Raw genomic sequence first — 25,687 nt, 5'->3', positions numbered from 1 at the left:
AAACAATACTCATAGTCTAGGTGGCCATGACTATTGTAACGGCGGTCATTTCCCCTCCAGCTATCTCCACGGCTGCGTGCCGCCCATCGTGCACGGCAACCTCACGTGCGACACCATCTTCATCCAGCACAACGGACTCGTCAAGATCGGCTCCGTGGCCCCTGACGCCATACACCACCACGTCAAGACCTGCCGCGAGAACATGAGGAACATGCACTTTATTGCCCCGGAATACGGATGTAAGTACCACTCACTAACCCACGTAACTAGACAAAGGACCGCACAGTTTCGACTGCTCTGATTTGAAGGACTCTTGCCTTTTCCGTGTTGTGGAAGTCTGGTAGTTTTGGAACTGGCAAGACTCGTGCCGCAGCTTACATTCTATACAAAAACTTGAACTGTCCAGCTCTCGCTCACGTAACTGCGCTTGTTTAGGGCATTCTGAATGGAAAACGTGACTTTGTGAGTGAGTTCACAACTTTCCTAATGAATCCTATGTAAACAAGCGTACTTTATGTGTGCTTGTGTTGTGTAGAACTCATAAGTTTCCGTATAGTGTGTACTGTGCTCGTGTTCAATAATCGCAGCAACCGAAACTATGTTGTCCAGTTTTTTGCATTGATTACATCTTTATTTCCCCCCGTATCAGCATCACAAATGGTGACGCCAGCGATGGATATCTACTCATTCGGAATGTGCGCATTGGAGACCGCAGCACTTGAGATTCAGGGCAATGGCGACTCGGGCAGCCACGTCACGGAGGAACACATCATACGAACGGTCGAATCCTTGGAGGAGCCGCGCCAGAAGGACTTTATATACAGGTACTGGTCTTACAGGTTGCTGCGCGGTAAGTCGCTTTTGTTGTATGGGTGCACGAACTGGGGAACGGAGTGCTCCTGTGTCTCCGCGGGATCCATACGTGTGGTAAACAAGGTAAGTTAATAACTGTGACAAGCTGTGCAACGTTGCGTTGTTTAACCCTATATTTCTAAGCAACGCAACATTGCCGGCTTCTTTGTACCGCACTATGACTCTCGGACTACACAGAAGTACTCCATTGCCTTGCAACTCCCTATAATAAGGGTCACAGCGTGTCCGTCACCTCCCTCGCTGGGTCTGTAACGTGGTGGTGTGTCTGCAGGTGTATAAACAAGGACCCCGCCAAGAGGCCGACGGCGCGAGAGCTGCTGTTCCACCCGCTACTCTTCGAAGTGCACTCCCTCAAGTTATTGGCAGCACACATCCTTGTCAACACCACGGGTGAGTTCAGTTATTTTGATTGTAGAAACATTTTGTTTTAGTATTGTGAATTGGTCTTGAGTCTAACAAAAATTTGTTGTATTTCTTCTTTATGTGGCTATCAGGGTAGTGCCGCAAACGTTTGTTTGTTTCTATTGCTCAACTGTTGTGTTGTAGCGAACATATCGGAGACGATAACGGACGAGGTAGCGGGCGGGTCGAGTGGCGAGGCGCTCGCCTGGTGTGTTCGAGGAGGTGCCAGGGTGGAGCTGGCTGCCAAGGACTTGCAGCCGCATGCCGAGAAGTTGGAGAAGTTCGTCGAGGATGTCAAGTGAGTTGTACCTACTAGGCTGTGACATCGTTCGGATTGTGTATTAATTTTGTGTTCCGGGTTAATAGTTATTACACACAATTAATACACAAATACGGGTTTCGTAAATAAATATTCAAGGCTCTATTCTACAACGGGACTGGTTGTTCAAATCCGATGTTATGCGTGTTGTAGGTACGGCATCTACCCGCTGACGGCGTACGGGCTGGCGGGGCCGGGCCGAGCTGCCTCCCCGGCCGCGCCCGCCGAGTCGCTCCCCGCGTCGCCCGAGCCGCGCGACCTGGAGACGCGCCGCGTCGTCAACTGCATGTGCAGCCTCAAGCCCGCGCCCTCCCCGCACCACGACGCGCCGCCCGCTGACCTGCTGGTGAGCATGCAACACACTACACTACACACATCTCACACTCTCGTCATCACAACTGCATGTGCAGCCTCAAGCCCGCGCCCTCCCCGCACCACGACGCGCCGCCCGCTGACCTGCTGGTGAGCATGCAACACACTACACTACACACATCTCACACTCTCGTCATCACAACTGCATGTGCAGCCTCAAGCCCGCGCCCTCCCCGCACCACGACGCGCCGCCCGCTGACCTGCTGGTGAGCATGCAACACACTACACTACACACATCTCACACTCTCGTCATCACAACTGCATGTGCAGCCTCAAGCCCGCGCCCTCCCCGCACCACGACGCGCCGCCCGCTGACCTGCTGGTGAGCATGCAACACACTACACTACACACATCTCACACTCTCGTCATCACAACTGCATGTGCAGCCTCAAGCCCGCGCCCTCCCCGCACCACGACGCGCCGCCCGCTGACCTGCTGGTGAGCATGCAACACACTACACTACACACATCTCACACTCTCGTCATCACAACTGCATGTGCAGCCTCAAGCCCGCGCCCTCCCCGCACCACGACGCGCCGCCCGCTGACCTGCTGGTGAGCATGCAACACACTACACTACACACATCTCACACTCTCGTCATCACAACTGCATGTGCAGCCTCAAGCCCGCGCCCTCCCCGCACCACGACGCGCCGCCCGCTGACCTGCTGGTGAGCATGCAACACACTACACTACACACATCTCACACTCTCGTCATCACAACTGCATGTGCAGCCTCAAGCCCGCACCATCACATCTATATCCAGGCTTATATCCCCTTTCCCAACCTTTGGATCCACTAGCATGACTCTAGTAGTATATCAGCCAAAGCTTTGATGTGCTAATTAAGGCTAAGTTCAGATGAACGCTCGTCTCGGCGCGCGGTTTAACATGCAACAAATGAATGTAGTTGTGTACACTCACCCGCCGCGCTACAGGTGCATGTTGTACAACATGCAGGCGAGTCGCGCGGCCGGGCGAGGCCACGCGCGGTCATCTTAGATCTTAGCCTAAAACTTGCTACATTTTACAACCGATAACTGCAGCTACTATGTATCTCACTAACCCACATGGCAGTTTAATTAAAATGTAAGCAATTTAACATAATATAGTTTGAGAGACTGATGCCAAAATACCAATGTGTATCATCCTATATTCATGATTAAAATATGTCTTGGTCATAAATAAACATCAACAACTTGTCTTATTTCCCAATCCGCTCTATAAATAGTTGATATATTACACGACATGATGATTTGTTACTATTTAAAGTTCCTTTAGCACACACTCTCTTCTAGAACTTTGTTTAATCTTCTCTAAATGATTTTGTCACATTTTTTTAACAAAACAACAAAAGCTTAAAAGTATACAATTAAGTAAATGAAAGTATAAAGTCTTGTGTGAGAATGCAATTTCCCTTGCGACAGTAACTGTTTGTGGCGTTTGTGACAGATGACGATCCTGCTGCGCATGGACGACAAGATGAACCGGCAGCTCACCTGCGCCGTGTCCCGCCGCGACACCGCCGCCGCCCTCGCGCTAGAGCTCGTGCAGCTCGGCTTCATACACGAGGTATGTGCCAGACTAGTGCCATGCACTACAACATGCACCGGCAGCTCACCTGCGCCGAGCTCGTGCAGCTCGGCTTCATACACGAGGTATGTGCCAGACTAGTGCCATGCACTACAACATGCACCGGCAGCTCACCTGCGCCGAGCTCGTGCAGCTCGGCTTCATACACGAGGTATGTGCCAGACTAGTGCCATGCACTACAACATGCACCGGCAGCTCACCTGCGCCGAGCTCGTGCAGCTCGGCTTCATACACGAGGTATGTGCCAGACTAGTGCCATGCACTACAACATGCACCGGCAGCTCACCTGCGCCGAGCTCGTGCAGCTCGGCTTCATACACGAGGTATGTGCCAGACTAGTGCCATGCACTACAACATGCACCGGCAGCTCACCTGCGCCGAGCTCGTGCAGCTCGGCTTCATACACGAGGTATGTGCCAGACTAGTGCCATGCACTACAACATGCACCGGCAGCTCACCTGCGCCGAGCTCGTGCAGCTCGGCTTCATACACGAGGTATGTGCCAGACTAGTGCCATGCACTACAACATGCACCGGCAGCTCACCTGCGCCGAGCTCGTGCAGCTCGGCTTCATACACGAGGTATGTGCCAAACTAGTGCCACGCACCGGCATCTTTTTGTGTACAGAAATGTCTGGGGCCCAAGATATGCAGGAATACGCCGACTTTGGTAACTTTAGATAAATAAGAGCAACTCATCAAATATGCAGTGATAGGATGATGAGACGCAGTTTTGATTGCACTAGAATAATTTTGTTCCTTTGCTGTAATGTGTGCTTATACTGTTCTAGGCGGACCGCGACAAGATCTGCCGGCTGATGGAGGAGTCGCTGCGCAGCAGCTTCGGCGGCCGCTGCCCCGCGCCGCCGCTCGGCAGCTAGTGACGTCAGCGCGTGACGTCAGCGCTGCCGTGTCGAGGTTGGTCAGTCCCGTAGCCGCCGCCCGCCGGCGTTCAGTACGTTAGAGTTACGCATATTTATACCTAGCGATGGTCGCCACGATCATGAGATTTTGTATTGCCGTGTCATGTATTTTGCATAAGTATGGTACCGATAGTCCGCGGAATTCCGACTTGAGGCTTGTTTAAGCGGGGATCCTACGGTTCCGAATGTTATTTATTTTTACTTTAATGTTAGGAAGTAAGGAGTGTGAGCGCAACATCACTATTTAGTTTTATATGAAATTAAACCAATACGATAGCTACGATAACTCGAGTCCTCGCGTAAACAAGTGTCCATCTTGCAATCTTCACGTCAATCACAGCTTGTACTACTGACAGCAGTTCTATGAGTTTTATTCAGAGAAAGTAAGAAAACATCTGTCATTTGGCAAAACTGCTGTATAGAGTAAGATAGTGTGCGGATAGTGTACGAGATGAGGTACCTTCTAATATTGCATTTCACCTCCAAAAAAACTTACTAGTCGAGTGTGAATCTAAATCGATCAGCCGAATCATTCGTTTTTAAATTAATCGATACGCTTTCTTAAAGGAAATTGTAAAAATATAAGTTCACTTTAAGGCGAAATGTAAAAATTGTAAAGTTATTGAAGATTCGGAACGGTTCATAATTTAGTTCGAACATCGAGTATGCTTTAGTGATGTAGAATTTTGTATGAATGTGTATATGTTATAAATGATATTTAAAAGAAAAATATTTAAATTAAACGTTTACTTTTAATTATATGTATAGTGAGGCTTCCTCTTAGAGCTTTATGGATGTGGTTATAAATAATAAGTATACGGAAAATTGAACATACTCACTATGATGATAAGGTTGAAATTTGTACTGTACTCGCGTCGATTATTACTTTTTACTTACGAACGGACACTGGACTTTGTTTGTTGACTACAGTCGAGTAGTTTGTTAAGATTTTTAATGAGACGCTTATTATATTATTCTGTTTTGTATGGACGCTTGTGGCTGTCACGTCGGACGCTCTTTAGACCAAGTAACCAGAGATAAAACTCTCTTTTTAATATCGATAAATAAAGTCACCACATTTTTGCAGTTTTGTGAAGTCGTAAAAACATGATGAAATGTGAGAGCGACAGGCGTCCCATCACATATATTGTATGCATGTTTGAAGTCAATTGTCCAAACTTGTGATGTTTTGATGTAAATTAATGACTTTATGACGAGCCTTGTATTCATGTCAGCGAAATAAAAAATAAATAATAATCTTTGTCTTCACCTATTTATCTATAAATAGGGCTGTTACGAAAATATCGATATATTTTTGCTTTTGCAATACAAGGTTCTTTATGAAAATAATAATAGTTTTGCATTTACACATACTTTTTGGTTATATACAAACGGTGAAGTTTCAGTTAAGATACGTAACGCTATAGTGGTGCTAGTATGCGTGTGCAGCAGTCTATTAAATTCCTTATATTGTAATATCTCGACAAACGTGAACATGGAAGGATTACTTCAACTGTGTTCTTTTACTAACTGATAGAGAAAGACAGTGAAAAGGATTGTTAATACCTTTGAAATTAAAAAGAAATTAAAATTCGCTGCGGTTTCCATCGATAGTATGTCGCTTAAATAGTGCGATATTTTAATAGAAATTGATTTGTCTTTTGGTCTTTTTTTACCAGTTGTCAAGGCAGTTGTTCATAAGTGATCCTTCTGTTTCCAATTGTTGCATTATTGTGTATATTGTCATACTTATAGAATCGCATCGGCACCGGTTCCTAGTTCGTTAGTTATATTCCAAAACGTTTTGGTGCTGACACACATTTTTTTAATTTTATATTTTGAAAAAAATTTCGCTTTTTCCGTAGAGGTGTAAAGTGACATGCACGTTTATCTAAAACTTGCTGTTCTTATGAATTAAATTACTTAGCAACATGGCCGTTCATCACCAAGTTATCGATAAAATGTGCTTGTTTGTTACACCTCTACGGATAGCGAGCTACACATTTGGTTAACGCTAGTGGTGCCAAATATACGAGGTGCCAACAATTCGTATTACTTTCTCACGACAATTCAGTTATTTTACCTTCATTCCCACAAGTAACGGCTTGCAGATGACAATAGATATAAATCATTTATTAAACAATAGAACGGAAATGAAGGGCTATTGAAACACCAACGTTCGCATCGATAGGTTTTAAATATTTGATATTTTATCTTCAGTATTCTTGCTTTAATAACTTCCAATTACTCAATTAATTTTTACCAGATTTTTGTCGACTTTAATTGTGCTTAGATAGAGAAACAGTTGCCTAATATCAAGTTTCTGTTATGATTAGTACACACGATGCGAACCCCTTATGCCCCCTCGGTACAGATGTTCAGGTGTTCGGTAAAGCAGCGTTTTCACCGCGTTGGTTGTGTCAGTGCCTGCTGTGTGCAACATGCTTTAAACAATTGTTGAAGTATTTTTGAGTACAGTGGATGGTATCAGAAATAGTATTGCGGGAATTCGAATATCCATCAACAGAATTGATCAAATAAAGAACCCAAAATCACTCTTAATTTCGATGAACAATATCGATGTTTTGAGTTACGTTTGAATTGCCTGCCGTTTTCTTCTAAGTCGATATATCTGACGCACAGTACTGATGTATACTTCGATGCCAACATGAGCATGTTGCAGCAGTAGGCATCGTGTCGGCATGTGGCTAGGAGTGTAGGCGCAGTAGTGTAGAGTAGTGTAAACGAAAGACTGGCTAATGTAAAGAGTTAGGTTTGTCGCGCGAGGCCGGTGTCGCTCCCCTCGAACACTTCGGCTTAAGTACTAACTTATTAAGGTGCGGGAATTTTCGTTGACGTTACCAAAAAACTATATACGCTTATATGTATATGTATATTAGGAAATATAATTAAATTATAAAAAAAAAATTAGGAAATTTTTAAATTGAATTTGTCTCGTGGCACCGGCACCGCGCGAGTCACGTCGGGAGGTCAGAGCTAGTGAAGTGGCGTGTTCTTTGTAAATATTCGCTTTTAGTCTAAAACTATACTTATTAATGATTATTGTTGTAATGTAACTGATTTACGTACCTACTTATCTACCTATAGCATACAAACGCCGCTACGATACTGATTTGCTTGTATTCATTATGTATGTCGCATTTTTATTTAAATTTCGGTTTTTATTGTTTTAAATAAAACGACGCTGGTTTGGCTGAGTGGCTGTGTCTTCATAGTGAAATTAGCTTAAATAAGCAGCTTAAATCTTTATTGAATAAATATCTTATGGAACACGACGTTAGCCAGCCACTTTCCACCAGTAATACTAAAACATTCAGCAGCGGCTTTTAGCACAAAAGCCATCACAACGTTACCTACACTGCTTTTGCGATAATTTTAGATAACTCTCACCTTTATCTATGTTCCTAAGAGTACCACTTCACTTCGGTGGCGCTGCAAACAATATTCCATTTTACTTCGCTCACCAACATACATCAACTAAACCAAGGCTTTTCTGAACATTAACTAATCTGGTGCTAAACTAATCCATACTAAACTTAGGCTCTTGGATTCATTCAGAAAACTCTCGAGGCTAGATCACTTTACTTTAGCGAAATAAACCTAAAGACTTAGTCGATAAGGCCCATATTCACTTGTACCCAATGCCTAGTGATGTAACGCAAGTTATAGATTATACAAGTGTCGCGTTGACGTTAGTGTTGTACCCCAGCGGCGCCAGCCAGTGCAGTGGTATCGACTTTTATTTAATTTAATATAACGTTGTTTATATTTTAGTTTCACTCAGATTATTTTTCTTTTGTTTTATTTTTTTATTTACAAAAAGTGGACACATTAATGAAAGATGTTTAGTTTGATTAACAATATATTGTTGTATATAAGTACCCAATCAGTGTTCTGGTTTTTTCTTTTGTTTATCCAAAGAGAAAAATGTGTTCATCTATGAAAATATTTTAATTTGCGTTTTTATGAGATTGTAACATAATTATTTATTGGATCCAGAATTGCATTTCCCACTCGATGATATGATTTTGTCTGCAGTTAACATTGTGCAAGTAACCGAAGTATGATTTAGCTATAGTACATATTATTATTGTAATACCTATTATGATTATGCTCAAAGTGACTTGTAAAGAATCCATAACAAAATATGATCGAACGATCGAGTGATGTTTGCATACTATTCTACAATAAAGAACGTCAATAAAGTGTATTTTAAAAAAGTACTTTTTTGTTTTACTTTGTATCCATTTCTGGTGTACCTAAATTATAAGTGTTATACACAGTTCAGTTTTTAAAAGAAAACTACATATACTAATGGAAGGGCACACTCTACACGAGTACAATAATGAAAGTTTGCCATAATTACAGTACAGACATAGTTTGGAACTTGAGAAAGAACATTGGACAAAGGATAGTATTAAAAAGAAAACAACATATTCCGGACATACAGCGCCACCTATCCCGCGAGATCGGGAACTATGTGGGTAAAACCAAAAATCTGGCGGAAGTAACTACTCCACGCCAACGAAGTCGCAGGCAAAAGCTAGTATTTAATATAAAAGAGGATACGACTGTCAAAAAAATAATATTGAGTTAGGTAAAGTATTTTTCATCCCATCATCTCGGAAGGAGTATTTTTGCCCTTCGATATCTATCTCTAGAGCGGCAAAGTGATTTGAATTTAGAACATCGAGTGTAATACTCCATTTGTGACAATCTTGACAAGACTTTTTAAACAAATACATAGGTACTGAACAAATAAACTACCACTTAAAATAATGATTCAACTAATTAAGTAATTTTCATTATTGTTTTTAGATCGATTTTTAACCTCATTTTATTTTTAATCTGAGTTTTTTAAATTAAAAATTAATAGGCACTTCTTTTTAGTTTGACATGCGCGCGCCACCGCCATTTTCTTTTTTGCATTTAGTAATTTCCTCGATGAGGTGGAATGAAAAGTTCCGTGTTGCACTCGAGTGACACTCTGACACCTGTCTAACCAAGGGGAGTTAGACTGAACGGTTAACAGGGCTGAGGAGGTCAGATAGGCAGTCGACCCTTGTAAAACATTGGTATCCCCTGTACCCAGCTGCATCCAGTAAGACTGGAAGCCGACCCCAACATAGGGAATAAGCTCGGGCGGCTAAGAAACTTATCTCTGGATCAGTCAGTCAGTTTGTGCCTGCATGAAAATCGAATAAACGTACCAGCACTCCATAGTATACAACTGAGTCGCTTTTCGCTAACTGTTATTAGAATCTGTAAAACGCAATGGATTTTGATGTTGTTTTTTTTTTAGATAAGGTTTTCGCATAGGTATAATTGATACCCGCGAAGCCGGGGCGGGTCGCTTGTCGGTAATAAAACCAAATGAAGTTCTATATAAAATTGTATTTTACTATCACAAACTCACAACGCTTGCGTCAATAACAGTTTTCCTATAGAAATAAACGCTCAGTCTACGAACACCCCAAATATGACAAAATGATTATTTCTACAGAACTGTACCTATAAATTGCGTTTGTATAGAATGTAAGTACATCATGAATATGGTGCTTCATCGATCATTCGTATCATTATCTAAAAGTTACATAGCTATGTAGTCTGTTACCTACTTAGTTACTCATGTCTTTTCGTTTCGTACATTATGTATCAACTACAAATGTAAATATTTACAAAATAGCTCAGGCAATACAGGCCTAATTTTTTTTGTTATTTTTTTTATAAGCACACTAGCCGATTTTCTATGTATCACATTTTCTTAACACTAATATACAGTCCCATCATGATATGACACCAATTAGGTAAAATTTTTGTTGAAAAATAATATAATTTAATTTTTGTAAACATTAAAATTACATGAAGCCTCTTCACAATTATCATAAAAATAACATCTTTGGCAATTTGGTGGAATACATACATAGTCAAAAATGAATTAAATATTTCATATTCTAGATTCTTACAACAAAGAAACTAGAAAATAAATCGAAATACACACCACATGAATAGAAAATTAAGTACAAAATCAGTTTGGTCACTACATTTATTTCCACGCAAAACCTGTTTACAGGCCTTTAAATAGATTCAGGTCATACCTGAGTACAAGCTACAGTACACCGCCTTCATACACGCTACATTTTATTGAACAATAAAGTCCCAATTCTGTCACAGTTTCACGAAACAACCGAGTTTTATAACAACGAGTTGATTTGCGATATCATTATTGTTGTTTGTATAATTACTATTCGCTCCGGCAATCATTCGCCATTCGTTACCGACGATAAGCACCAATAAACTTAATAGTCGTGATCAGTCCGAGTGTGGCACCGCGTCACTGCCGTGCCGCTCATAACCGGTACCGGTAGGGCAGCGTGACGGGGCGCTGCTCCATCTCCTCCTTCTCCTCCTGGTCGGGCACGTAGTAGTGCAGCTCGTAGGCGGGCGACAGCTCCACCGTCATGTTGTCGCAGTGCGGCTCGCAGGCCCGCCGCCCTCCCCCCGCACCGCCCGCGCCCGCGCCCCGCGCCTGCACCTCGTACAGCCGCTTCATGAACGCCGTGGACGACGCCACGCGGCCCTGCTGCGGCGCCTGCCGGTGCACCACGCTGCTGTTGTACAGGATCGGGAAGTCCACCTTGAACCGCTCACTGTTCTGGTTGAAGTTGTCCACGAATCTGTTAATGATGTCCTTACGGAACTTCACGTCGTAGTCGTAATCGTCCTCGACATCTTTGGGAGTAGTCATCTTGGAGAGCTCGTTGACGGTGACCCCGCGTATGGGCGGTTCCGTGTACAGATACTCATTGCCGTCGTCGCCCTCCTTCGCCGCCTCGTTGATGAAGTCCCGGTAATGTTTGATGACGTACGAGGCTCTGTTGAAATTACCGTCGTTGGGCACAAACCCGCTGGGGGAGTCGGTGACGCGCGACGGGTTCGTCAAGTACAGATTCTTGTCCATGTTTTCAGTTTGATACATCGGCGTGTAGAGAGGCTTCATCGTTACTTTGTTTGCTTGTTCATACTTTTCTGTTCGAATAGGAGATACTGTGCCGAAGGAAGCAGGCGGCATAGTCTTAGGAGGTGATTTAAAAGTGTACAAGTTCACTTTCCTATCGAAATCGCCATCGTAATCATTTAGATTCACTTTCTGAACAACTTTCTGCGTAGGTGGGAAGTACTGAAGAGTTGCTTTCCTCTCAGGTTGATATTCTTTCATCGGTTTTGTATGAAGTGGTTGCGGTGGTTGAGTAACGTGGTTGTCCTTTGGTTTCAGCGACTGAGTGTATTTCTTTAAATCAATTTTGTGCGCATTGATATAGTCAGCATCATATTCATCTGTTGCATCGTAATACTCTGCCAAATTATAAAATTTCTTTGGCTTAGTCGTTGTCAATGGAGTCGTGACGTCTTCTTTGAAGAGATCGAATTCTGATATAGGATTAACTGTGAGCTCAAATTCGGTGGTGCTTGTTTTAGGAGTAGGGGGCGGAGTGAAGTTAGGGAATAAATCGAGAGCTGGACTCATAGGCGAGGTCGTATCTTCCTTGGAATTGTTCGCGTTCTCAACAGACTCCTCGTAGTCACTGTACACAGTATCGCCATACTTATTGATCTTCTTTTTAGATTTTCTAACTTCAGCAATCTTTTCTAGTCTGACCCTTAAGTCTGGAACATCGTCTTTGCTATCTTTATTATCTGTCATGTTTCCCAACTCAGTTTCCGTTTTATTCTTCAGAACCTGTGTGAAAGATTTGGAAGCATTTTTTGGTTTGAATACAATTCCTAGAGAACTAATGCTTTCATTTCTCCAACTGTTATCATCTGGGTCGCGAATGAATTGTTTTGGTGGTTGCACGTCGATCTTTTTAAGTGGTTTATAATTTGGGCTGACTGGATATAAAATAGTGTTTTTCTTTTTTTCCTGGCCAATTGGTTTGACGCTAAGCGAATCTTCAGTGGCAGCATTGGTTCCTTGTTTAGATTGTTTCCCTCTCGACGAGGTAACACGTTCATCTTCATGATAGCGTTTTGCATACTCTTCATTGTCGTTGAGCGTTTCTTCCTTTAATAACTCTTCTTTGATCGCGTCCTCAGCCTGAAATGATGTACAAAGTAGGTATGCATTTTGAGGTAGGTATTTATAGTTTAGGTACAGAGGTTTTACATTATAATCACGTAATCTCAATGGAAAGGACTTTCAATTAATTCACTCGCAGTATATTACAAAATCGCAGTATATTACAAAACCTAATAAGATTCAGGCATCGTTCACACCAAACGTATTGTCCGCCGCTGACTGTGAGCGCGCGTTACGCAGTTTATTGCTTTTCCATATATATTGAAATTGTCGTTCACACCGAACCGACTATACGCTGTTACGTCGTCTGTTGTAGCTGACTCTCAGTAGCCGATTATTTTACTACGCGACTATGCACGGCGGACGCGGATTGGCTACGCGGACGCAGTTGCCGAATAGCGCCGCTCCGCCGCGTACGCACCGCCGCTCCGCCGCGTCCGCACCGCCGCGCAGTGATGCCAGATTGGGGGGATTCCCCTCAAATTTGGGGGTATTTTCTGCCCACGGGGGATTTTTTGGGGGGAACAATCCTTTGGGGGGATCAGCGGGAAACTACACAAGAAACTGTAAGAATTTTCACTGTACATGAAATATTTTTATTGAGCCTAAGTTACTATGGACGTCTGACATTGTTCTTTTCGCAATTGTTTAAACGTGATTGATTTGATTATAATAAATAAGTGTTGATTACAGTACAAGTTGTTTTCCTCTTACCTTAAAGTAATTGTCAATCTTTCTTCTGGCTGAATAGCACGTCGATAATTAGTGTCCCTTTTATATAAACTTATACGTATTAAAGATAGTAACTCATCGAATGTTTTTACTGTCATACGAAAATATTTCTTGAACTTATTTGGATAAAGTCTATATTCGAAATATAAAGTATGAAATTGACCAAGAAAACATCTCTTCAAATTTAAGGGATGTACCCACAATCTCTTCTTTTTATTATTTTCGTCTTCCTCTAGAGCTTCGCAAATGGCAACTATCTGAATGCGCATCATTTAATTGAAATATCAGTAAACGTCCGATTTTTTTTTAAAATACACTAGTTTTATCGTATGGGAACCACGAGTGATCTCAGAGATCGTTTATAAAATACTACGAGCAACTTCAAATACTGAGCTCTTTTATGTGTAGAATAGTCGGCCGCTCAGCGTACGCATCTAGTGTGAACCTACACGAGCGTATTCTTTTGTTCACACATGTAGCGCATCGTACGCTATAGCCTATTGTCGGCTTGGTGAGTACGCGTACTGCAGATTGAGTCGACGTTCACACTGAGGCCGACTGTGAGTATACTCACAGTCAGCGGCGGACAATACGTTTGGTGTGAACAATCCCTTAACCAATTAATTCAACTTACCAATTGACTTTGCGACTCATGGACTGTATCATTCTTGTTTTCTGTCACCTCAACTTCGCTCGGTTCCGTCTCGTACATGGTATTGTACACTTCTGTGTCATTCGCGCTAACTTTGGGCGGGAACAGAGAGGCCGTAGCTTCTCCTGTTTTCTCCGTGGTCGTCTCTCTGTTATCCTTGTAACCAGCTCTTTTAGACACAAGTTCCAATTTTGTAGTTTCATTTGACATAAATGGTGTCGATGTACGGTTATCCGAAACATTGACTTCAGTCGCATTGGTTACGTCAAGTTTAATAGTCGTTGATTCTTGAGCATTTATGAGGTCGTTTTTGAATTTTTCTAAAGATGGTATCGGTGTATTATTAAATACTTTTTCAAGACTTATACGGGTTTGAGCGGTTTCCTCTCGTACCATATCTTTGTCCTGAGCTGTAGTTTCCTCAGTGCTTGTACGTTTTCTGTCAATCGTTGTATATTTTTTCCAAGAGGGCAGCGTGAGTGGTTGGACGTCAGTAGTAGCAATGTCATCCGTACTGTTGGTTGTGGTCGCTTCTGTTATTGTAGTATCAAACGTGACATTTGTGACATCTGTTTTATAGTCAGATGGGGAAGTCGCAGGAGCGTCGGTCTTTGCAATAGTATTATCTTCTTTGAAGTGTGTTTCATTAGCGTTCTGATCAGTGATATCGCTTTCGTTCTTAATTTTATTTTCATTACCAAATATAGAACGAGTGTCTTTGCGTTCCGTTTGTTCTAAGGAACTGTTAAATTTTGTTTCCAAAGAGGTAATGTTGTTTCCATTTCCAGTATTATTACCATGTGCTCTTGAGGTATCGTTTCCCGTATTTACTTCATGCGTTTTGTTTACACCTATTACATTTTCCGGTATATCTTCAGTAAATAGCGGTGTGGTCTGCAGGATAGATTGTGTTGTAAATTCCGGACTTCTCTCAGACTCTCCAGTATTATTTTGATTTGCGAATAGTGCTGTAGTTGTCATCTCTATTGTACTATCTGCTGCTACATTCGATTTTGTTTCATTTGCATTCGGCTGTATCTGATTATCCTTTTCATTGCTGCTGTTTTTACTGTCTGCTTTCTTGTGATAATTGATTGCTATGACAGTGGGTTCAAGATCTCCTTTTGTCCTACTGATATCGAAGGTTTTACTATCGTTTAGTGTCTTCAAGTCGTACTTCACTTCCAGCTGTCTGCTCTCTCCAGTCTCCAAATCTGTTGTTGAATCCAAATTGGTTTGTAACCGAGGTATGGTGAAGCCGCAGGCGGGGGTATTGGTTAATGCTATCGCGATTGCCAAAGAAATCACGAATGACCTGAAAAGAGACAATTAGGGATGAGTGCATATCTAGATACCGCCATTAATTCTAGGATTAGTAATACTCCAGTATCTTGTACATAAGCGTTACTATGTTAACTGCTTACCCAGACGACATATCGCACAAGTTAGTAATGAATGACAGAGTGGTGCGCGCTCGGCGGAGTATGAGCGCGGCGCCGGACAATGGGCGTGTTTTCAAACACCGCGCCTGCGTGGTACCGCGGCTGTTATTATATAAGTTGTATCATATGTTTGGATAATACCCGTACTTATGAATCAATTGTATTTCGGAGTGTTATGATTACCGGCTGTTACAGACGACACAATATTCTGTAACGTTTTATTAAACGTACGATAGGAAAATGGGTTCCTACGTTTTCACGCTTCAGCAATTCGATAAAACGGTGTATTGGTATGTAGTGACTATTTCATTTGTCGGGTCTACATGTGTCTATAACATGCAGACATCGGCACAGGTATTGATGCACTACACTGTTGAACTGGTTGCAATGAAATAACAACTGATGTAATAACTAGATCTACACTAAATACTTGTTAGTGGCGCGTGTGCAATCCTCATACGTCATGTATATCGTTTTATCAACGAACATTAATGTTTTTGAGCGAAATAATTGATGGGGCTGTCACTATTGCCTATGTGTTTACTTCAGTTCACATTGATTTATGGACAGGTATGAAATCAAGCCAAGTAGAGGATGCTCTAATGATAGCTAATAACGTGCGCTCTCGCAATCACTCAATTGGTTTCTAATGCGTGAAAAAAGTACACAAAACAGCTGAGGGCATTTGTCAGTCATTCAGCAATTTGGTGTCTGAATTAAAATGCAGTCGATACATATGTATTGAAATATCTTCGGTTTTTAGCCATTTTAGTTATTTTTACTTTAAATGATTTTCAGTTAATTCTCCCAAAAAAAATCGTTCAAAATTAACGGCTTATAACATGTCCTTTAAAATATTTATGAAAGTATGACCTCTAGGAAGTTATTATAATTATTTTCATAATTATATAGTTACAATTTGCGTTCCATAGTACCTACTACCGAGTGCAATAAAAATGTAATTCAACGAATCTTCGTTTTTCATTAATATTTATTGCATCCTTTTCCTGTCTGTTTTGCCCTGAAATCGCAACGTGAAGATTGACAGACACGAATGTCGTGCCCAGTGTGAGCTACTGCGACTCTATGTTAATATTGTTATTACGTCACTAAACATCGGTCGTGCGTAACTTTCCTCGGATTACCATATCGCTCTAATTTCTTAGCATTTTGCAAACTTCGATTAATGCATTGTTTTTCGTTAGCTGCTTGAGCGCTCTAATGGTTGTACGATTGTAGAGTTATGTAGTGTACGCTAATATGATAACTTAGTAAGAGGAAATAAAGAAACAAATAAATGAGACCCTCTCTCACTCCTGTGTCATCTGTTACGATGATGATGATGTTCTCTGACTCCTCGCAGACACAGGTGCACTCACTATTATTTCACTCTCATAGCCCGTTGGGATGGAAACCGGACACAACCGGAGGGAGATCATCTGATATATCTGTATCGACATCTAACAAGAGGAAGACACAAAGATGATTATAATAACATACACAGATGAACGGAAGGCACAGTGTCACATCGAGAACAATGTATATTACATTCGAACCACAGGACACAAAGTAACTCATGCCATGGGAACGTAGGTATAGTAAATACAAATCAATTGAAATAAGTTGGACACTGTACGGCAGTCCCACAACAATCTAAGGAAAATTCAACACTTCCTATGAAACTGGATAACATCAACATACACACTGCATAACAACGATGTTCTAATTGCTACCATATAAGTAAACATTGAAATGACTTCGCATGACGAACTGAATTATGAATCGAAAGTTCTTTCAATAATGTGGTAATCTACTTTAGTTGAAGCAGTACCTACATTAGTATTAACTAGAAGTAGCGAAGTTAGATAGGCTAAACTAGACTCTCTAAAACAAATACCTACCTAAAAACATCTTGTCCTCCCAAGATTTTGTAAGAAGGTTAGTGTAAACATTAAATAAATCTGAGTGCCCCTTTGGCCCTTTTACCAACACCAACCAAAAGTTAGCAACCAGATCGACATAAAGTATACAAGTTGCGCACATCCTTGAACACTTTCGACAATTCCGGACATCATTGTCTGTGATATCCCTTTTAGTGGGTCATTGCAATATCACCAGTACTTCATACTGGAAGATTCCTGAGGATCGCGTGCGCATGGCTACATGACCTAACACAAGCCGGTACAAGCTCATTGTGAAACATTTCCGATCGTAAACATTCCTACTTCGACCCTTTTTGTGAACAATATTGTGCATAATTGCAGCTGAGTGGGAAGTTCCGTGAATTAACTTATGATGTTTTAATAACATGTTCGAACTGTTCAAACAAATGGCCCTTTTCCTATTGTACACTTGATAATATCATCAGCCTTTTCAATTTAGTTGTGTCTACGCGGCTTATTCAATGACTATTAGGTACCAAATGAGTGTAGACTGTCGCAACTCCCACAAGGTCCAAGCAGTTAGGTCGCTATGGAGTCGGGCAATGGCCTGGCAAGTGACAACACGTAATTAGTGCACTTATGAGATCTTACAACAGAGCCGATGCTCATGCTGACGAAATATGTCGTCTAAACAAACTAGTTATGATATAAGATAATGATCTTACTATTGTAACCAAGAATTATTCTATATCATTTCAAATCGACAATTAGAAGTGATCAACAGTTGATAGCTGATATTAAACAATACAATACATCGCACCTTCAAAATATCTGTCACATAACAAGTAAAACATTGTCTCCAAATAATGGTAAGAACAATGAAGCGACGAATTATTTCGACACAAAGAGTTAACGTAAACATTATGATGAAGATGGAATATAGTTACGCAGAAATGTAATACCAATTATTGACAAACTGGAGACTGCCCACAATGGGGTGATCAAATAAGTAACTAAGAGTATACTGCAAACTTTTAGTCGGCCGATAGATGGTTTGGGCTCATAAATCAGTATGAAGATGAAGTGAAGTGTGTGGAATTACAAACGTAACAACAATTAAGTATTTTTCCGGTATCAGACCAACTAAAAACTTTGATTGAATTCAAGATTTTCTAGAAAAAAACATGTTTTCCAACCACTGGGCCAACTGTCGGCCGAACGTTAAGTCTGCATTAAGACATCTTATCTGCTATAATGGTAAGTTATAAGAATGAGAAAGCTTGAGCTTTTAAGTTGTGTGTTTAGATATGTGATTCGATTTTGGAAGGATGAACGTTCGGTAGAGCTAGTGGGTCAAGGTCACACGGGTGGAACAAAGCTTAGGGACACTTACAGGACACTTAGAAAGTTCGGATACACTTTCTAAATATGATACTAATCGGAATCATTTAAATCCGTAGAACCCAGAAAAAGAGTCAATTGTACCTAACAAGGGCCTAGAAAAACTTCAATAGAAATCTCATCTGTGTGACTACTAATGTTGTAAATAGTGTTAATATAATAGAAAGTATTGAAAACAAAAACCATTGATATAATGATAGCAGGATGTTGAGAAAGCCCACGCCATCAACATATCATAACATCAAGCTATCGAGACTGATGTAATGGAAAACTAATTATTGCATTGTACATATTTATCTGGTCCACAGACTTTTTCATCAGATTTGCTCCACCCGGGAATCGAATATGTTGCACGCTTACAATTATTGCACTAGAAAAATTGTGTTGTCTTAGACAAGTCATAAGGATTGGCTTGTACATAATTGAAAATGATTATAATTTGTCACCAACTTCCAGAAGAGCGAATCCTGAAGCACACGCGAGTAGGTGGCGTACTTACCCCGCACCTGGCGGCACCTACCTCAGGCTCGTCACTGTCGCGCAACACAACACACTCGCAACACGGAACCATCGGCGCGTGGCCTACCTGAGAGTGTGGCCCATGCTGGCTGCAGCCCCGGGACGCACGGCCGCGCTGCGCGGTGTCCGCTCCATTACTGACGCTGCTGCCGCGGCTTCGACGTCCACGCTTCCTTCCATTGAGCAACATTCGATAAGGACGACGCCAGTTCCCGCGTAATTCGCTGCTTCCCTTAGTTCCGGAGCGCGGCCTTCGCGCATCAGTTTCACATGATTATACACGTCATAATTTGAATAGGTAATATTAATTAAGTATAGCCGTGATTAGTATGCGCCGTCGATATCTTATGTTAATTGCTAATTGAAGACTTGGAGGAATGTACGAGTATCATTGCTCATCCTTAATGGGTAATTGTAGGGACTTCCAAGGGAAGCGGCCGATTATAATATTGATTGGTAAATGGTAGGCCTAGAATTCTAAGCGTCTGAAAACTACCTATTTGCTCTGCGGTTAAACGAATAAATAGAGCACATAACAACCACAGTATGAAGGCAAGGAAATTGATATTGTTTATTTATGTCTCCAGATGTGATGTATTAGCATGTAACCAGCGTGGAAACAATCACCTAATAATGATCATCCATTCTAAACAAACAATACCTATGCAACGGCATTGACCTATAACGTTGCGCACCAAAGGGTGTTCAGTTAGTTTTCCTTGAGTACTTACTCCACGAAAGATGTCATATTAAGAAGATATTTTTTTAAAACAACAAAAAACCATCTGATATTTGAATTTCCCGCTACCAGTTATAGCTATTTATGCCGACAGAGGATTTGGATTTGGAAGATTTATTTTACCGTAAGAAAATCTGTGCCTACTGCTAAAAAACACTGAATTTGCTACTGGCCCCCCTCGGGTGAGTAGTCAGATACACCGGGTGGTAACTGGTAACCTATACTCTTGCCATAGATACGACTAATTTCAACAGTGGACAATAATACCGACGTCTTTAACTTTGTACAATACATGTTTATGTATAACACATAGGTAAGTAGGTACATAGCTACAAGTTCAGTGGGCATTAGCACCACAGAACATTATGATACATAGCTGTAATCAAGTGTAATATGACACGTAATGATTACATGAGCACCCGATTTACTTGTGGCTGGTTCTTCGACAAAGAATGCGTTATGTCGCTGTAAGAGTAACCGCCGCCCATTGGAAGTACAGGTGCCTGCTTATCGTGGTTCCCCTTCCTGCTTACAATAATACCTACTATAGGTACACTTCAAGATAAAAGCAAGTAAAATCGTTAATTTTGTAGGTAGATACGCCTGCAAGCCGTGATTTCCTACAGTTTATCTGTAATGACGCTGCCGGCGCACGCAACAGTGCACAAATAAATTGAGTTAAGGTAGGTTTTGTATGAATATTTGCAATTTTTTGGAGGAGAAGGAATGTTTTCTTTTATTAAATAGATAAACTTTCTCCAATGAAGGATTTTCTTTTTATTTTTTTTAATTCCTTTCCTAGCTGATGACTAGGTATATGGCGCGCGTGAATGCAAGGAACGGAATGTCATATCTTATCAACGTCATAATATAATTATAACGAAACGTATATGTTACCCAAAACTTTTAAAAATTGAAAGTAGGGAATAAAAATGGAATAAAATTAGAAAAGAAGTCAGTTAGATAACTATCCGACTGTCTCTAGAGATTTTAAAAACAATTTGTCCAGAAATCTGAATTTCTTGGGTCTTTCTTGGGTGCAATGTTTTTTTGTTAACTTGGCAAAGGCTCACTCACGTATATACTTACCACTTATAGTAGGTAGCAGGTAAAACGCCATCTCTCTTTTTTTGTAATTCTCTGAAAGAAAACCTCCCATTCTATTTAAAAAGGACAATGTTAATATTCTATTAACCGAAGTTAACCGTATCCAGATCTAGCCATTTTACCGAGTACGTAACCATCCAAATAAATATTAGTCTACACATTCTCTCACAAGTAATACACCTAGTAGTCGCTCAGACGCCTCACCTAAAACTTCTAAATCCTAAAAAACATCTTGCTTTATTTATGTTAAACGTTTACGAACGAAAAACCGAAAAATAAATACCTAAATCCTAAACGAAATATTTGTCGCGTTTCATAACATTTTAACTATATATCAGGCATTATAAATATAACATTTTGTCTTGCTTTCGCATACGACTGTCAATAAAAATTGAGAGAGATAGCAAAACATTTTTATTACGTTGGTTGGTAGCCCTGCAATTATGTCAAAGTTAATTCAAATTTCAAAACAAGCGTTTGTAAATTATAACGTCGTTCGCATCGTTAGCTCTGAATTCGAGTGTATTGTGTTTTAACTTTTAAATTTTGCACCATAAAAATAAATATGACCGAGTTCAAGACGCCTATTAAAAACAAAGCTCTTGATGTGAACGACAAGATCACAATACCTCCGTCGCCGTTTTTAAACAGGCTTGGATATGGAACGGGTAAGTTCCATGTTTTTAACGTTACGACTCCTCGTGGTTAAATTTATGTTACAACTTTTCATCTTTATTATTTATCTAGGTGTGAATGTGATGCAGCTCGTGAGATCGCCACGTGCGGGACAAATTCGTTCGCCATGGGCTCTTAAAATGCTGAATAAACGCGTCAAACCGAATCGAGTGTACACAGACCGTTTGAAGGCAGAAGCTGATCTTTTGCAGCGAATGTCCCACCCGAACATCGTCGGGTTCCGTGCGTTTAGCAAGGCCAAGATCCTGTACCTAGGAATGGAGGCTTGTGACGTGTCTCTGGGCGATATGATTGAGAAAAGAATAGAGGATGATGGTGAAATATTCACTCCGAGACAAATATTAAAAGTAAGTTCCATTAAGTAAAACTTGTGGAAATGTCTATGATAGTTATGATATTGTTGCGCTATGTATGACTGTATTAACTTGGCTGTTCAATTTAGTATTTTATCAGTTTCCTGTTTCCACAGGAATCAACTTACAATTTTAGCTGACCATTATTTATCCATTACTTACCATCTGAATGAAAAAAGAACTGCTCTGTTTTTGGCAATTATTTATTATCCATTCGTTCATCCACCAGGTTGCATCAGACATATCCAGTGCTCTGGACTACCTTCACACCAAGATCCAGATCCTGCACGGAGACATGAAGTCTTACAACATCCTGGTGAACGGAGACTTTGTGATCTGCAAGCTGTGTGACTTTGGAGTCACTCTGCCACTTGATGAGAATGGAGTGGTTGATAAGGTGAAAGCAGGGAAGGCTGTATACTTCGGTGAGATGCTACTTGCTATTGATTTATTTTAATTAGGTACGTTCAATTTATAAAAAAAACTATCATGAAACAAAAAGGGTTTAATGGTGCCACACAAGTTTATGTATCTTGCACAGAAGAATTCGTAATTGGTTTATTATAGATTAAAACATGTCAACCTGAAATATTTTAATAACCCAATATTGATTTCAAATGGTTAATGTACATGAACATATAGGTAAAGTAAATGAGTCACAATTGTTTTAAGATATCAGTTTCATTGTTCACATACTATATGCTTTGCCTATTTTGGTTTGATGAAATAAACTCAAAGTTGAATTGTTTTAATAACAACTTTATGGAAGTAAAAGTATTGATAGAAATTGTATACATATTATGAATACATAATTGTATGTTAAAGGTGTGCTATACCTATATCAGTAGAACCATTAATAAAAAATATGAAATATCATACTTTCTTGTAGTTATGAAAATATTGTTATATTAACTATTTTCTATAAACATCTATGTGTGATTTCAGGTACGGAAGCTTGGAGTGCCCCAGAAGTGATCCATGGAGGAGAGATATCCAGCAAGACTGACATATGGCCGCTCGGCCTGACGCTGTGGGAGATGATGGCACTCATGCCTCCTCACACGCAGACAGATGATGACTCCATGGAGGACAGTGTGCAATGTCTTGATGATTCTGTTGATAGCATCGGTGATTACTTCTCCGATAGATATGGTAAGTTACGGAACAGTTTTTCATGGTGCTTTTTACGAAAACATGACACGAATTAACCCACTGAAAACTTTTCAATTCCAAAAGAACTGTTTCTTATTTAAAATCATTTTTTCTGTAAGGTTTTCCTAATTTTGTAACACATGCAATTGTAGGTGCTCCATTTGTCTGATTTTGAAACAGGAAAATAAGGTGTCCCATTAAAAACTACATTATTATAACTGACTTAATTTCTGTTTTACAGGCACCAGACCACTCATACCTGTAAATATATCAGAGAAGCAGTATGTGCATCCGCTAGCTCTATTCTACTGCTGCACAGAAACCATGCCTTCCATGAGGCCCTCAGCCCAGCACCTGTCCATCGCAGCCAAAGATATGTTGGAACAGTGTGACCAGTCTATGAGATAAATAAGTATTGCTAGTATTACAAGTACCTTATTAGTTTTATAATAGAGATTTAACAGTAGACTTGCTACAATTTCGTATTTTACTTGTGTTTTAATAGTAATTATTTTTTGTGTTGAAATAATATTGATTATGTTTGACTCCCCTGCAGGGAGCGGGATTTTATGTGGATTGTCTTTGATTAATTATGAATTTATGTATGTAATGATATTTTCAGTGTTAGTATTGTGAGTTTAAAAATATGATGAAAGAAAAAACAGTATTGTAAGTAAATCATATTATTAAAAAAAAAAACAACTGTACTGTTCATATAACATAACAACAATGCTGAAACTTATTCTAAACCGACACGTATTATGCTATGTATTAATACAATATACATTAACTAAGTTAAATAATATCATGTTTTATTTGGTGATGATAATCCTAAAACCATTTAGTTTAAATAATTGACCATCATATGGAACTATGCTGTGTTGCTACAGGAACTTACTATTCACTGAAATAAAATAGTAAAAATCTAAAATATTGTCCAAATATCCAAATTCTACTGGATTACACCCACATAAATGGTAAAATTCATATTTGCATAAAAGAATACTGTTCGTATTAAAACACTTCATGAGATTCCATATTAAGAAATCGCTCAATACTTTGATACAATTTAAAATATAATTGAGCGATAATTACAATAGTGTCGTAGATACAAATAAATACTTCGCTTAAACCTACGCTACAACAATACAACAGTTCTCTATAAACTAGTTGTGTATGTGATTGTATGAAAAATACATTTATTTCATTTCTAAGCTACAGTGAATAAGATTATCGCGGTCATGTAGTTTCACTTGCAGATTCTTTTTGAGAAATATTCAGGAAAATAGATGAGTTAGTTTTTTTCAGAACGTGAACTACCATGACCGTGATACAGTTGACTAGTGTAAAAATTAAAACATGTTTAAATATCGCTTATTTACTAAATCAGCACCAACGATGAAACCAATTGTATATAAAACTGTTACTATATAAATGGTAGCAATAGATATATCATTAGGTAATTAGACTTATTGTTTGTGATTTTCTTTTGTTTCTTGTACTTCACTAGGAAATTCGAATATTAAGGTGAAAGGTTACAACATATGTGTCTGTTTCTTTTGAAAATTGAACGTGAAAATTCAAGTTATTTTGAGAAAATTGACGTTTACGTTGTTAGGTGAACTTGGGATAAAAAAAAATAAGTTGTCTAGTGCTACCGTATACATAGTGTGATAGATATTCAGTATAAAGTGAGGTATTGCATAAGGCGAGTGGGTAAAGCTAACGAGTATGGCTGCGAGTACGTCATACAAAATGTTCGGTTAGTAACTATAGTTAGGAATACGAGATTGTATGCAGATCGAATGACCGTGAGATTTATAACAAATGATTTGGAGACGATTGTTGGGTTGAACTGTCAGATTTGCTACTAAATACATACTATAAAAAACAAGTCGAAAATTTCTTCTGATTTTGATAATAATCAGTGAAAAGTTTGAAAAAGCAATCACTCGAAGATCAGTAAAGTTGGCTTACTCTATTGATGTAAAATTTCCTCTGCCTAACACATACATAATTGCATTTTTTCATGAAGGAATTCAGTTAATTGCATAAATCACATTTTCAACTGAAACCGTATAAAGTTAAGTTTACTCTGACAACCACTAGATGGCGCTGCTACCAAAAAGCATTTCAAACAATTCAACCCAACACCGGTCGGTCCTAAAACTGCTTATGTAGTACAGTATCACGTGGGCAGCTCGTGCTCGAGGCGGCGCAGGTAGGCGGCGACGTCGTGCTTGCGGGCGGCGGCGGCGGCCTGCAGCGCCGTGTGTCCGGCGCAGTTGCGCAGCGCCAGCCCCGAGCCACGCGCCAGCAGACGCACACAGGATAGCTGCCCGAACATTGCTGCGCCGTGTAGAGCTGACTGGCCGTTCTGTAATGGAGACAAGATAATTTGTACTTTGTGACAAAGTTCCAGTAGATTTC

The 25,687-nt window shown here is 40.3% G+C and overlaps 4 protein-coding genes across 8 annotated transcripts in view; 2 read left to right on the top strand and 2 right to left on the bottom strand.

Annotated features, from left to right (window-relative positions):
* The window catches only part of LOC124631015 (nuclear receptor-binding protein homolog), a 73,846-nt gene extending 65,122 nt beyond the window's left edge, over positions 1-8,724 (top strand). The window contains exons 4-10 of one of the 5 annotated variants that reach the window (XR_006984465.1): positions 61-239; positions 650-824; positions 1,145-1,263; positions 1,420-1,573; positions 1,748-1,940; positions 3,421-4,139; positions 4,349-8,724. Coding sequence is in view for 2 of the 5 variants with exons in the window: in XM_047165101.1 (XP_047021057.1) it covers positions 61-239; positions 650-824; positions 1,145-1,263; positions 1,420-1,573; positions 1,748-1,940; positions 3,418-3,537; positions 4,349-4,438 (1,030 nt within the window). In the remaining 3 variants the exon portion in view is untranslated. Of the gene's footprint in view, positions 1-60; positions 240-649; positions 825-1,144; positions 1,264-1,419; positions 1,574-1,747; positions 2,637-3,417; positions 4,140-4,348 lie in introns of those variants that run through there. The other 4 variants (XR_006984464.1, XM_047165102.1, XM_047165101.1 and 1 more) reach the window with 4 other exon arrangements.
* Positions 8,725-10,216: 1,492 nt separating this feature from the next.
* On the bottom strand, positions 10,217-19,471 carry LOC124631480 (probable serine/threonine-protein kinase DDB_G0282963). The gene is made up of 3 exons (XM_047165895.1): positions 19,278-19,471; positions 13,948-15,280; positions 10,217-12,599 (listed from the first exon to the last, which is right to left on the bottom strand). Exons 1-3 carry the CDS (start codon positions 19,469-19,471, stop codon positions 10,851-10,853), a joined length of 3,276 nt encoding a protein of 1,091 aa, XP_047021851.1. The 3' UTR covers positions 10,217-10,850.
* A 2,076-nt stretch (positions 19,472-21,547) lies between these two features.
* Positions 21,548-24,060, top strand: LOC124631163 (lymphokine-activated killer T-cell-originated protein kinase-like). Its single transcript, XM_047165381.1, has 5 exons — positions 21,548-21,724; positions 21,804-22,099; positions 22,335-22,530; positions 23,051-23,257; positions 23,499-24,060. The coding sequence occupies exons 1-5, from the start codon at positions 21,622-21,624 to the stop codon at positions 23,663-23,665; spliced, it is 969 nt and encodes a 322-aa protein (XP_047021337.1). The 5' UTR covers positions 21,548-21,621; the 3' UTR covers positions 23,666-24,060.
* Positions 23,948-25,687, bottom strand: part of LOC124631164 (ankyrin repeat domain-containing protein 29) — a 40,049-nt gene continuing 38,309 nt past the window's right edge. The window contains exon 8 of the mRNA XM_047165382.1: positions 23,948-25,634. Coding sequence (XP_047021338.1) covers positions 25,446-25,634 — 189 coding nt within the window. The 3' untranslated portion in view covers positions 23,948-25,445. The remainder of the gene's footprint in view (positions 25,635-25,687) is intronic.

Source organism: Helicoverpa zea, chromosome 6 (genome assembly GCF_022581195.2).
Source record: "Helicoverpa zea isolate HzStark_Cry1AcR chromosome 6, ilHelZeax1.1, whole genome shotgun sequence".
Lineage (NCBI taxonomy): Eukaryota > Metazoa > Arthropoda > Insecta > Lepidoptera > Noctuidae > Helicoverpa > Helicoverpa zea.
Note: the sequence above shows the minus strand (reverse complement) of the source record. Positions and strands in the feature narration are given on the sequence as shown.

Excerpts from the sequence above, each read along its gene's own strand:
- LOC124631480 (XM_047165895.1), bottom strand. The coding sequence starts at position 19,471 with ATGCGCGAAGGCCGCGCTCCGGAACTAAGGGAAGCAGCGAATTACGCG. Across the intron at positions 15,281-19,277 it reads AGCATGGGCCACACTCTCAG|GTCATTCGTGATTTCTTTGG; the intron begins GTAGGCCACGCG and ends GTCTCTTTTCAG. Across the intron at positions 12,600-13,947 it reads ATGAGTCGCAAAGTCAATTG|GCTGAGGACGCGATCAAAGA; the intron begins GTAAGTTGAATT and ends ACATCATTTCAG.
- LOC124631163 (XM_047165381.1), top strand. The coding sequence starts at position 21,622 with ATGACCGAGTTCAAGACGCCTATTAAAAACAAAGCTCTTGATGTGAAC. Across the intron at positions 21,725-21,803 it reads CAGGCTTGGATATGGAACGG|GTGTGAATGTGATGCAGCTC; the intron begins GTAAGTTCCATG and ends TTATTTATCTAG. Across the intron at positions 22,100-22,334 it reads CTCCGAGACAAATATTAAAA|GTTGCATCAGACATATCCAG; the intron begins GTAAGTTCCATT and ends TTCATCCACCAG.